Source organism: Amblyomma maculatum, chromosome 1 (genome assembly GCF_055883805.1).
Source record: "Amblyomma maculatum isolate TAMU_Amacu chromosome 1, ASM5588380v1, whole genome shotgun sequence".
NCBI lineage: Eukaryota > Metazoa > Arthropoda > Arachnida > Ixodida > Ixodidae > Amblyomma > Amblyomma maculatum.
The window spans coordinates 248,106,543-248,120,457 of record NC_139344.1 but is presented as its reverse complement, the minus strand read 5'-3'; the positions used below and the strand labels follow the sequence as shown (position 1 = coordinate 248,120,457).

The 13,915-nt window shown below is 41.3% G+C and overlaps 1 protein-coding gene across 2 annotated transcripts in view; it reads left to right on the top strand.

The window, feature by feature from the left end:
- Positions 1-13,915, top strand: part of LOC146206173 (uncharacterized) — a 107,987-nt gene that overhangs the window by 78,267 nt on the left and 15,805 nt on the right. For both annotated transcript variants that reach the window (XM_084590801.1, XM_084590800.1), the window contains exon 9: positions 12,263-12,856. In XM_084590801.1, coding sequence (XP_084446927.1) covers positions 12,263-12,856 — 594 coding nt within the window. The remainder of the gene's footprint in view (positions 1-12,262; positions 12,857-13,915) is intronic.

The following is a 13,915-nucleotide window of genomic DNA, read 5'->3' as shown; positions in this document are numbered from 1 at the left end:
CCACTTGGATTTTTTGTAACATACACTGCCATCTTGCAGCTCACTGGCATTTTTCCTGCATCCACGGTTAGGCCTTGCAACCTCGTGTTCAGCTGCTGAATATTGAGAGCACAGGTGTGGATTTTAAGAGCAATTGTTACAAAATAATGAATTAGACATGCAGGCTGATTATTTTCATTCATGCAGAACCACTGGTGGCACCACAAACTCTTTGTGCGAGATAATTGAACCTCTTGCAGGAAGGGAAGGGGCGGGAAGTTGAGAACCTGGTGCAGTGGTGGGCTTAGGTAATTTACAGGAGGAGGGGGGGATGCCTGCAACTGATGCAGGATGGTAGTCTCCATGGGACATCTTTCTGCTGTTTTATACTTGCCATATTTACTCTCATAATGAACATCCACATAATGAATGCATCTCTTCCTTTTGGCGTGCACCCTACCGATAATAGTTGTAAATGCTGGCAGGAACCCTTTTTTGAAGGCTGAAACAAATATGCACTAACATAAAGCTTCGTCTGTTGAATATTAGGCCTACTGCACCTCACCTTATGGACTAACTGCCAATAAGAATGCTTGTATGTTTTGTTGTGGGATGATGCGGGAGACATTAGTAGACGTGGATCACCCCAAGGTGTAACTCTGACTGCTAAATTATTTGTATTTGAATTTCTTTCTTGTTGCTGTTTTGGTTTTGCAAACCAAACTACTCCTGTGATGTGTAGATGGTGTTTAGATCACTTTAGACATGAGAAAAATGTCAGTCTAATTGCTGTTATGTCATTTGCTGTCATTCCAGCCCTTGAAGCAAGCTGACTTATGTCTTGTAGTGAATTCTAAACTACGTACCAGTGATTATATTGCAAATGTTTTCATGCCTCGCATGACCTAAACATCAACTACACCTCACAGCCATTGTTCAGATGATGCAACCAAAACCGAAACAGCATCAAGGAAAAAATTCGTTAATTATTTAGTAGCCGTAGGCGAATGCCATACAGGGATCCATGTATTCTACTGTGTGGCGCATCATTTGAAAGTAAAAAAAAAACTCAAACTAGAATTGGGTGTCTGTAGATCTTTAATGCTACAAGCTGTACTAGAAGACTACTTCTGCTCTCTCTGGGCAGAATTATGCCCCGCTAGACAAGTTGCTTGTGCAGGCTTAAGCTAAACATTGTTGAACATGCTGTTGATCACGCAAAGTATGCTGTCAAGTGCGTTTTGCTTTAGTCTGAAGTTTTACCAGTTATTTATTCTGCCAACCTGTGTTTTGTCCACTTCTTGCCTGCTTCATTTCTCTCTCTCTGCTTACTTTGCCCAGTGTAATGAGTGCACCCTGTTAATCTTTCCTTTCGGGAAATAAAAAGTGTGTTCATTATGCAAGTAAGTGTAGCAGATGGTGAGGAACATTGTCTGCGCGATCACCTTCCTGCTGTATTTTGTAAGAGGCAGAGTGGAAGTTATGTTCAGCTATATTCGGCAGTCGCCATTTTTCATGCTGGTGCATAGCCATCTTTGCTGACTAAGGCATGCTTGAGCTGTGGGGTGCACATTCAGCTAACTCTACAGTTTGAAGCAGCTTGTTTTTCCTTACTGCAATGGGTCCCTTTATTTACCACAGAGATTCCAGCACACCTGCCATTGCGTCAGCGAATCGCGTTTATTTACCAGCTCCTTTTAAATAATGGGACTTGTTTTGTGGTAAAGCGAGCAAATTTTAATGACTTATTCAAAGACTGAGCTCTGCTCACTGCCCTGATTATTTCTTCCAAGTTTAACACTCATGTGGTGCTTCATTTTTGCACATCTGAGTCCTGCTTCTTTCTTGATGTTCAGGTAATTTCTGTTGGCAGCACTGCATTTGTGATGTCTCAAACATTGTTCATGCATTGATGCCTGCTCCACATTTTCTGAACAAATATTCTCATGATACGGAGGCATCATTTGCAGTCACTGTTGCAACTACTGAACATGCATAGAAGTGTTTATTTTATAATATTTTGTCATTTCTACATCACACAAAGCACCATTTTCAGTTGTGCAGCTGATATTTGTTTTCAGCTTGCTGTCTTTTTCGCTTCTGAAATTATTTTTCCTTGAAGTGTATTGAAAAATGGCTTCTAACAAAAAGAAAAGGAACCTGAAATTATTATATGGACGTCAGCAGCTCAGAATGCTCAAGTAAAGCCCCCAGAGTTGTGCTGTGGCCCTGTTGCTCCTTGCAAGGGTTCACTAAGCCGTACACTGCCCATGAACAAACTCAGATTCACCTCAGTGTATCCGGCCCTACTTGTTAGCAGCTCTGCTGTTAAGCTATTGGCATTAGAAATGGCTTTGGTGACATTAAAAGGCTGCTTTTACATATAGTATTCATGCATGTCCCAGCAAGTCTAGGATGGGCATGGAAATTCTATGCAGGCTGGAAAGAAAAGAAGCAATTGAAAAGAGAGACTGAATCATATGAGCTGGTAAACATTCATATGAGCTGGTAAACATTGTCAGTGTAACCTGGCTTCTGTTGCAAGTTATTGTTCAGCATCCTATATCCTGCCACAAAACAAGTGCATCTCATTATCATCGGCAAAATAGCCTGATCTGTGGACCTGCACCCCACCCCCCGCAAGAAAAAAAAGTTTTTTCTTTTTTTGCTAACAGAATGTTGATGAATTTTTGTTGCCAAAGTTTGGGTCCCCTCTGCCAAATGTTAGGCTCCTGTCTGTCGAAGGTCGGTTTCTCTTGTGGTGATGCACTCTATGGATGAAGGAACCAAGGAAGACAAACCATTAGCATCTGAAGGCATGACTTGGGACCTGCATAGAAAAAGCAGATGTGTTGGATAAGGCTAGCATCTTGCTGTGTAAAGTTTTCGTTAACGTTTTTCTAGACGCTGTTCACCGAAAATCCGGTTTCGGCATTGGCGTTGTGAGTGAAAACTTAGAGCATAGCGCTGGCAGTGGTAAGCTTGCAGCTGACATGGCCGCGCACTAACTGGCCGTGGGTTTCTTGATGTTTGCTTTTGGCAGGAGCTGCCAACTCGTGTCCTCTCCTTTCATATGGGAGGGTGATATCAAAATTATCCTGCCGGGACAGAATTTACCCCTAGGCCACGCAGGCACATTCATACGGCTTGGTTAAAGCGGGGCTTTACTCTTGAAAGGCGGAACTGAAGTGTTCCCCATATTTTTTTTTTTTTTTTTTTTTTTTTGTGTGTGTGCTCAGCTTTGCTTAATGTAGCAGTTGCTCTCCCTTGCTGCCAAAGCGAGGGAGCACTACTGAAAAGCTGCTCATTTTAATTGATGAAAAGTGAAAGGTTCTAAGGGCTTATCATGGAGTGCAATCCCAAGTTTTGGGGTGCTCAGTATTCTTGAATGCTTGTCTACAGTGCAACAGACTGGACAGGTCATAACTCAATATTTCATATCGATAGTCTAAATCCTGCCATGCAACTGCACATTGGATCACTGTAAAAATTGCAGCATTTTCATGTTGCAGTGATTTATGCTCACCTCTCTCAGCTGACATATGGGGTGCTGGTTTGTCGTAGTTCACTTATTTGGTTCACGCAAGCAATGTAATAAGGAGTAAAGGAGGTATAGAGCAAACATGCTCGCTTATGTGCGCCTTTAGTGGCAAAAATACAGTACAGTGATGCACCGTTCATGGTATGTGAAGTTAACTACACTTTTGGAAAAGAGGACATTTAAGGATAAAATTTCTAGCTGAAAACGAAGATCCTATCTCTTCATGCAATGACACTGTATACATGTGTGTTTATCTTGGCGGTTCCTTTCAACTCTGATGTCTTGTGTTCTGAAACCAGATTTGCAGAATGTGCACAGATTTATCAAATCATTACTAAAATTGCACTATTTCTTATTGGAAGCCAAGGCAGGATGCAGTGACGTGTTTATTTAACTGTGTTAAACATTTGAGCAAGCTAGCCCAGCTAGCTTGCCTTATCTTCAGACACCTCTTGCAAGATCTTTCGTGCTGATACTTTTACAGGGAATCTTGGGAAGTATTGCAAGTGTTCCTTCCTACCGGTAATTCTTAGTGCAAATGCTCAAAGGGAACCGAAGGTTTGTGGGGTGCCAGGTCTGATAAAGTTGTGAGTTGCCACATTTCCTTGACAAATATTTTGGGCTTGATAAGTGCATTAAGTACAGATCAGACTAGGCATTTGTTGCTTCTTCAGTATATGAGCATTTAGCAGATATGACATCTTGTAAGATTGTGGTGTCTGTGCTATATGTGAAATTTGGTTGCATAGGAGCAGGTGCTCCACATTTAACAGAGGTGTTTTGCAAAATGGTTTTGCCGATTATGAAAATGCTTAGAAAGTAGCCACGTTGTACATTAGAAGGGCACACAACCTCTGGACAGTAAAGTCGTAATAGCAGTATTCCGTCCGCATTTTAAATGGCATTTGAATGTGTTACTCTTTGCAGCACTTCACATTCTTCTCATTTAGCATAAATGGCAGGACAACAGAAGGAAGTGTAACAATGCACTTGCTGAAACCATTGCACATATAACCACAAGCCTGTGCAGGCACAACCATTCTAGGCTTTCAGACATTCTTCTGATTTAGCATAAATGACAGGACAACAGAAAAAAGTCTAACAATGCACTTGCTGAAACCATTGCACATATAACTACAAGCCTGTGCAGGCACAACTATTCTAGGCTTTCAGAAGCATGCAAGCTAGAAGTTATCGGGCTAGAAATGAAAGGTGTTTTGTCTCTGCATCATACATAATGGCTGATGTATCACTCACCAAGTCCTGTCTAGCTTTTCTGATATAAAATGCCTCCAAGATATCGGGAGCAGTTTATTTTTTTGTTGTGTCTGCATATAATTCTCATGTTGCAAAAATGTGGTGTACAGCCATTGCGAGCAAGCTGCATGCCTCCATTATGAGCCAAATTTTTCATGTTCTTCCCAGGTCAGTTGTTGGTGCAACACCTCATCTTATTTGCTATTGTATAAACTGTCCCTCTTCCTGTTACAAAAGTGCCTAAGTTCATCTTGCTTCCTGTTGTCCTCTCATTTGGACTAAATGAGATGAATGTTGCACAAGACTGCCAGCTCTGCTGCAGCACCTGAAGACATCATGTTGAGGAACTAGTCTTACCTACTGTAGCTAGAAACAGGCCACGATGGCAGAATGAAATTGTACAAATCTTGAGATGGAGCGAGAAGTAGTGCAAATGTCAGTTTCTTAAATCTTGGCCCCTTTCACCTCTATTTTCACGGTGCTATCCAGGAGTCTGCCCACAGCACAACTGCTACCATGCATTTTCCTTTTCCCTGTAGCTGCTAATAGCCCCCTAAACAGACGCCCACTCTTTTCGTAGAGTGGGGACACTTGTGCTGTTAGGTGAGGTATGCTATGAATTCACTGTGAAGCAATGTGGATGTCAGGATGCTTCTATTTTAAAAAAGTCCCGCCATACTATAGTAATTGGTTCACAGGAAGGGAAAGACGCAGTATCTGTCACACTTGTTCTGTGGACACCTGAACCGCGCCGTTAGGGAAGGGATGAGGGTGGGAGCGAAAGTGGAAAGAGAGAAAGGAGAGCCGTAGTGGAGGATTACTACGGATTAATTTCGACCACCTGGGGATCTTTAACGTGCGCTGACATCGCACAGCACACGGATGCCACTTCGTTTCGCCTCCATCGAAACGCAGCCGCCGTGGTCGGGTTCGAACCCGGGAACTCCGGACAGTAGTCGGGCGTCTTACCACTGCACCACCCCGGCGGGGCTCCCTCCATACTAAAATAAATATAATTGGCAGTTGTTACCTGTCATGGGAACTGAAATAGATCGGCCAGGTGTGTCTGGTTATGGCAAGTGTGTGCTGCTACTGCACTTTGCCTATGTAATGCACATTTAAATGTAAATAACTATTAAACGCAGAATCAAATGCAACACAGAGAGCCACATGTACATATAAATACAGTGCTGTGACTGATTTCACTGACACAACGAGCTGTTCATGTAGTGCTTGGCTTGCCTCTTTGATCAAAGGTAGCATGGGATACTTTGGCACATCACTCTGTAAAGTAGAAGCTAGGAAATGTAATTTGCTCATTTTATAATTCAGTTAAATTTACCTCAATGAAACAACCAGTTTCTCACATTTCTGCAATGTGGAGGTTTATAACTTTATAACTTTTGGAGATTTATAACTTCTATCATATTTTCCAATTGTTAAGGTTATCGAGCTTTGTCAGCAATGAGTAGGAGCAGGTTTTCGTAGTGTACATTGTGTTGTACTAGGAATTTTTACATGTGCAACTGTAGGATAGGTGACTGTTTCATAATTAAGCTTGTTTTTTGCTCCAGTGAAAAATGCAGTCTCTCATATAATTGGTGGTCAATCTGTGTAAAAATATCTGGTAAATTAAGTGCACAGAGCCAAGTCATCTCAATACCATCTCTTAATCATTGGATGAATGTTAATCTGGGTACCGACCACTCGGAGTCGGGAAAAAAAAAATTTTCATTCAGTTCCAGTTAATGTGAAATTGGATGCGAAAGAAAAATTACAGGTGGGTTCTTTTCATTGCTTAGTAAATTTAAAGGGTACAGCAGGAATCCACCTTGGGCTTTTGTGAGCTTTAAAATTGCTTTGTATAAAACACTTCGATGCTTTGTATCCATTGAGCGGAAAGGTAGAGAAAAGGCTAGTTATAATTATACGAGTCTGGGGCATTTGTTATAGACATTTTTCGTGGTGTGGTCTAGTGCATTGCATGCATATCACATACCTGCTGTTTAAACGCCTTTTAATGAGTTGTGTTCCCTATGACCCATGAATTTTTATACTACCTCTTTCTCGAAATGCTTAACATCCCTGGCCAGTTTAGCCAAAGGAAAGTTTTTTGAAGTTGTTCTTTGAGGGTATTAAGCTAGCAGTCATTACTTGAGGCACAAAATTTTCTGAATATATGTCGTAATGATTTGAAGTAAATAAATGAAACCACCGTGGAATTTGTTTAAATCTTTGTCTTGAGTGGATATAAGGCGTTGTTGCATTAGGTGGCGTGCCATGCCGCTGATTTCGTTTTGATGTTCCCTCTATTTCAAACACACTGCCATTTTGCTTTTGTGCGTGAAGCTTCATGTGGTTATACCGACAAGGGTAGTTGTGATAGTTTGTTGCTTCATATGATGCTGAACTTGTGCTTTAGGCATGTCTGATTAAATCTACAACATATCCTCATTGGGCGTCTGCATAGTGAATTGGGATTATGTCCGAGTAGCTGATGTCTTGAGATCTGTTGCTATATATTGCATTTAGTGTATCCAGAAGAAACCAAGCTGAAATCCTTTGCTAAGACAGCAGTGCGGATACTGTTCAAAGTTAGATAGATGTACAGCAGGTAGTTATGTTATGCCTTGGTAGTTACCAGCGTGAGGAGTGGTTTGAATCTGTATGAAAGGCAGGGACACCTTTTGTATTAAATACATTAATTAGTGGGACCTTTCTTCACTTCACTCCTCATTTCTAGAGTAACACAGTGGATTGGGGCAACTTCTAGGCATCCACCAAGCGGCTGCAATATTTTATGGATCATAGTTGCATTATGTTTTAGGGTGGGTTGCGTATATCTGCTCTGGATGTAAAAACAGTAGCAAAATCAGATTCAAAGACTTCAACCACCTTTATGCTCTAGAAAAATTCTGGCATATGTTAAATGCCCGCAAAAATTACAAGTATCGGGGGCATTCATGAAGGGTAAATCTAACTGCTTGCGCAGAATCGTCGCTTCATATGCCTGGTTGTTCCGTAATTATTATTTTTTGGCATTGTCAATCCTATTGTTACGTTGCGCAGTCGTGTTACTGTGCTCCCTTCGTTTCTCTCCAGGTTGCATTGTTTGCTGTAATCTTACTGTTGTACGTGTGAAAATTCCTTTTCATTATAGTAACTTGAGCTGCTTAAGAATCACTTGGCATAGGGCAGTGTATTGTGTAAAGGTTGTCCAAGTTGAGCGTAAATCTGTGCAGAACTTAATTTAAGCGTCAATATATTGGCTTTCGTGTTGCATAGTACAGTGAGGTTGCAGGTGCACTGCATATGCATCGGTTCTGCGGCTGCTAAAAATAGATTGTGATCAGTTATTTTGTGCACTAAAATTTATTGGCACAAAAATAAAGCTCAGGTTTTAATTCCTTTTTTGCTTTTTCGACATAGTTAAACCTCACTGTAACGAGGTTGCAGGGGCACCAAAATCTCCTTCGTTGTAATCATTTCATTTTATCCACAGACAACCTTGAGCTCAAATATGCCTACTGCAGGAGTTGCATTTTCAATGAGCGAACAGAGGTCAGTGTACTATAGTATCTGACTGTAAGTGATTATTAATGGGCCCCACTCTAGTTGCATATAATAAATTATAATGTTGCCGTTTGTTCGACACAAGAGCAAGACTAGTCCTTTGGGCAGCTGTTTCTAGTGAGTACTGAATAGTATTGCTAACTGTTCCAAAAGGCTAGCATGCTGCATGTAATGACTGGCCGTCTCCTGTTTTGGGAGAAAGAAAATTTCATGCGTTATGTTAAAGTCTGATCTAAGGCGAGGTACTGAATACACGTGCTTGTGTCGATGGTTTTGAGGTAGTTGTGCCTACTTTATTATGAATGCTATTTTGCTGTGGATAGTTGTGCTGTAGTAACCATCTCGAATTGTTTTTTTTTTGTCTTTGTGCTTATTTGCTTACAGTTTATTTGCCTATTGTGTCACCTTCTTAAAAGGTGTCTGTGGTGATACTTATACAGCATATCCCCAAGAGGATTTCTTGCATAATAATCTTAACACTTATCGTTTTACTTGCATCATTCGAAGCTGTAACTAACAGTGTGGCTTGTTTGTGTGTTTAAGCATGCATGTGATTGAATACTGAATACCTGTATTTCAGGCAGTGCATTTGTCATAGATAATGCTGATGCTGCTCTGGATCAGAGCACTGGCACACCAAGGAAGTGTACTTTAATGCTTAGTGTTGTATGTCAGTGGGTGATTTTAATGTTTGAAGGATTTGAGTGTTGTGTCCCATGGCTGTGTGAAGTTATGAACCAGTTGGTTTTAAATATGTGAACTAACATAAGTTTTAGCAACTGTGAAGATTCTGAATGGGTCCACAAGGTTGTATAACAGGCCAAGCTGCCAGCTTTGCATGGAAGTTTTTGCTGCGACAGCAGATTAGACAGTTCTTAAGACCATCTCATAATGATCATTATATGATTTGTTATGAATTATGTATAGCTGCAAGGTCTCATTGGATATGTATGCAGCTACTAGTCTAAAATATTTGTAGCAAGCAAGTTTAGCTTGAGCAGGTTTGTGAAACTTGCCAAATTTTTAAATTTTTTCTTGCTGCAGATGGAGAATCTCAACCTTGCTGACTTCTTGAGTGAAGTCATTTAGCGTCTTCCTGTTTGAGTGTTTGTCACATATATTTACATTGTAAAATTGTTGTGTGCCTTGGGAGAATAGCCATGTAAAGTAAGAGTGGGGTGTTGCAGTTGAAATGGCAATAGATAGCTTTCTTGTTAACTTTTTTTTTTTCCTTGTTGTTGTTGATAATGCAAAACAGTAGCGATAGTACATAATGGTTATTTTTGCAGTAATGCTGGAAGGTTAATTCTTTACCTATTTGCACTGCTGTGACAGAACTTGCAGCTTAATGTTGTCATCCTAATCTTGTGTAGACATGTAGTGATGCCTCTGACGGTAGCTTACAAGTTTTTTTTTTTTTTGTGTGTGTGTGTGTGTGTGTGTGTGTGTGTGTGTGTGTGTGTGTGTGTGTGTGTAATTTATTCTCTTGCGATTGATTTTGCCATCTTCCTTTTTTTTCTTTTTTTGCTCGCATATAAACATTTTATATTTTTGCATGTGAAGCTGACCAGGCGAGTAGTTTTTTACTTCACTTGATATTTTTATTATGTACATAATGAATGTAATAGTACCAGTTACTGTTAATAATGCATTTTGTGAAAGATGTGATGGAAGATTTTTGCTATGTATTTCATAACACAATTTAACATTGTGTCAATAAACAAATAAATACTAATGTACTAAAATGTGTATGCATATGCATTACTTAAGTGTGCCTAATGTTTGGAACACATGCAGTTTGTTTTAGCTCCAAGCCAAGTAATTTCAGCATTTTTAGCTTGCATGCTTAAAACCATGTACGTGGTCCACCTTTTTCACAAGGCCGCTCTGCACATGCGCGCCCCTCTCCTGGATGCTTTCGGCCAGTAGCAGACGAATTTTCTACCACTTTCAAAAAGGGCGCCGCATCTTGGGAAAAATGAAGAGTGTATAACCTAGAATGATAGTCGTCGACGTGTTTGGTTGCCACTTCTTGTCAAACAGAAGCTTGGGCAAGTTGCTAATCTTTTACATTAGAAACAGTACAAAACAAGAGTGGGACAAGGGGAGAGCACGGGAATGAGATTTTTTCTTTTGTCACATTCCTGAAAGTATATTCTTTTCTGTATTTTTTCCAGTATCGCACTCTTTCCTGCATGGTAGGAGTAGCTTTGGAAAGCAGGAGGCCCACAATACCCCCTCTTTGTGGAGGAAATGTTTTGAATCATCAGCCAGACTATACACACTGCAGGGCGAAGGCCTGTCCCTTAATTCCTCCAATTAACTCAGTCCTGTGGTAGCTGAATCCACTAAACCCCTGCAAACTTCCTAACTTCGTCCTTCCACCTAATTTTCTGCCATCCCCTGCTATGCTTTCCTTCCCTTGGATACCGGTTTGTTACCATAAGCCATGTCCTGCCCATGTCTATTCCTTCTTATTGATTTCCTCTAGAATGTCAGTAACTCGAGTTATTTCCCTAGCCCACTCTGCACGTGTCCTATCTCTTGACATTGCACCAACCATTTTCCATTCTATAGCTCCCTATGCTGTCCTCAACTTTCATAAAACCCCCTTTTTTTTTTATCCTTCACTTTTCAGCCCCATAGGTGAGTACTGGTAAGATGCAACTGTTATACACTTTCTTCTTGAGCGATACCGGCAAGCTACTAGTCGTAATCTGCGAGTACTTGCCAATATAGCTGCCCAGCGCCCTTGTCTCTGCTCGTGAAATACTTTGCCTGGTTGCTTGCTGAGCGTGCATTTTTGTCTAGGTTTCATATTCTATCTCCAGCTTGTTGAGCAGGTTCTTTTTGGCTGGAGAGCGCGAAAAATAAGCGTTCTAACTTGGGAATACACTCTGTGCTCACCTTCTTGCCCGATATGCAGTTGAGTCTTGAAATCGGCATTTATAGGCACTTTTGGGTGGCGAGTGCATACCCCCCCCCCCAATCTTAAAAAAAAAAAATTTTAATTTTGTAACTGTGCAGATAACCAACCAAAAATTTAAAAACAGTGAAAATTGTAACTTTAGCCCTGCATCCCCCTTAATGCTGCACAAAGAATGGTGGCATCACAAGTTGGAAAGGTAATAGCAATCTTGTGAAATACCAAAGCAAACAATTTGATGCATTTATTCCTTTTTGAATGGTACTTTTCTTTATTTTGCAAGTTGTCAGTAATTGGCTGGGTCAGTTATAGTGCTGATATTTTATTATTCCTGCAGAGCTGAATGGTGTGTGCAGAAATTACTTGAACTGGCAGTATGGCAAGAAAGCTTATTATGTCCACCAGCTTTATATGTAGAACATTGTTTGCTGGTGTTAATAAAGGCTTATGGAGTCGGTCAAAATCCAACCAGTTTCATGTGCACTTTTGAGCATGCCATTGTCCCTTTCTTACTGCGAATATATGATATTATTCAGATCATGTGCACTGTTTTAGTTAACTGTATTCCTTACATGCAGTAAAACACAGAATACTGACTTATGTCACAAGACAGAAAGTAAAATTCTCAGAGACAGTATACAGTTTTCACCAAAGGAATAGCTAAGGTCCACTTCATCTTGAATATGTGTAGAAGTTCTGCAATTTTGGGCCGCAGCCATGTTTGTTGGGAAGTCTGTTCGACCTCAAGTTGGCCTATGTGCAAGCTTATATATTATAATCAGTTGAGCTTTATTTGCTGCTGTTTGATATGGGATTCACTTTATTTGTTATTGCTTTTTTTTTACTGGCAGGGATGTTTTTTTTTAATATGAAGACTGAACTTGTGATAAGATTCTATTGACGGTCCTTTTGCTCACATTGCTAAGTGATTGGGGTGCTGAAGAGTGCGAGATTTATAGTTCATTTCCAAATATGTTAATACGCAGGATGGCTCAAGGACCGAGGCTGTGACTGATTCTGAGAGTATCCCGGCCCTCACTGATGCTGCGAGTATTCCAGCACTGAATGACACTGAGAGTATTACAGCCCTGAGTGAGACTGAGATTATTCCAGCCCCAAGAGATGCTGAAAGTATTCCAGCCTCAAGTGATGCTGACAGTATTCCAGCAGCGAGTGACGCTGAGGGTATTCAAGCCCTGACTGACGCTGAGGGTATTCAAGCCCTGACTGACGCTGAGGGTATTCAAGCCCTGACTGGCGCTGAGAGTATTCCAGCACCGAGTGAAGCTGAGAGTATTCCAGTACCGAGCGACGGTGAGAGTATTCCAGCACCGAGCGACGCTGAGGGTATTCCAGCACCGAGCGACGCTGAGGGTATTCAAGCCCTGACTGACGCTGAGGGTATTCAAGCCCTGACTGGCGCTGAGAGTATTCAAGCCCTGACTGACACTGAGAGTATTCCAGCGCCTACTGATGCTGAGAATGGTCCATTTAACACCTCGGCTGAGACTGATGCTGGGGCCAAAACTGAAATGTCTGCTAAACCCATCGAGGACATCTATGGGCCAGCTGGTGATGATGTGCGTGGCCTTTATGTATTGTTCGTTGACCACTACCCTAGTTTTCTGAACAGATAATGGTTTGGTTTGATTTATGGGGTTTATCTTCCCAAAGCGACTTAGCCTATGGGAGACATCGTAGTGGAGGGCTCTGGAAATTTCAACCACTTGGGGTTCTTCAACGTGCACTCACATCACACAGCACACGGGTGCCTTACTTTTCGCCTCCATCGAAAGGCAGCCGGGGTTCAAACCTGCATCCTTGGGCGCATGCAATCAAGAGCCCTAACCACTGTACTACCATGACGTGGCAATGAACAGACGAGGCATGCTGAAAACTAAAAGAATGGGCAGCACCAAATGCTGTTGAGCTCTGCAGCTGTCTGTTATTGCTTATCGAGAAGTGGAGAAGCTTACAAGGGAACTGCATATAGAGTTTTCGCAAAAAGTGTTGACCAAGTGCTAGCTAAATGGTGACAAAAAAAGCGCAGTTTTGTTTGTTTTTGTTTTTTTAGCTCTGCAGATAAGTGGAACCCATTGATTGCGATGTTGCTGGCAGAAAAGATGGGCTAAAAGTATGCCAGTTACTGTTTCCCTAGTTTTGCCTTAATTGTAAAGCTTTATCATTCTTTTTATGTTTCTTCATGCTCTCAACTTCCCAAAGCGACTTAGCCTATGAGAGACGTCGTAGTGGCGGGCTCTAGAAATCTCAACCACTTGGGGTTCTTCAATGTGCACTCAATCACACTGCACACGGGTGCCTTGCTTTTCGCCTCCATCAAAAAACAGCCGGGGTTCAAACCTGCATCCTTGGGCACATGCAGACAAGCGCCCTAACCACTGTACTACCATATAAGCACGTGTGGCTGTGAATATTCTTTTAGATTGCTAATAATATTACAGGTGGAAAGTGAGAAGAGCAAGGTCACCATTTTTTTTCTTGAGCATCGTTTTGTCAGAGCAGCCGTGCCTTCCCACTAAAAAGAAAAAAAGCCATGGCACCAATTTAGAATTTCCAACTAAAACCATTTGGATTCTTCATTTCAAATCATTTGGGTTTTCTAATTATGTCTTAGTCAC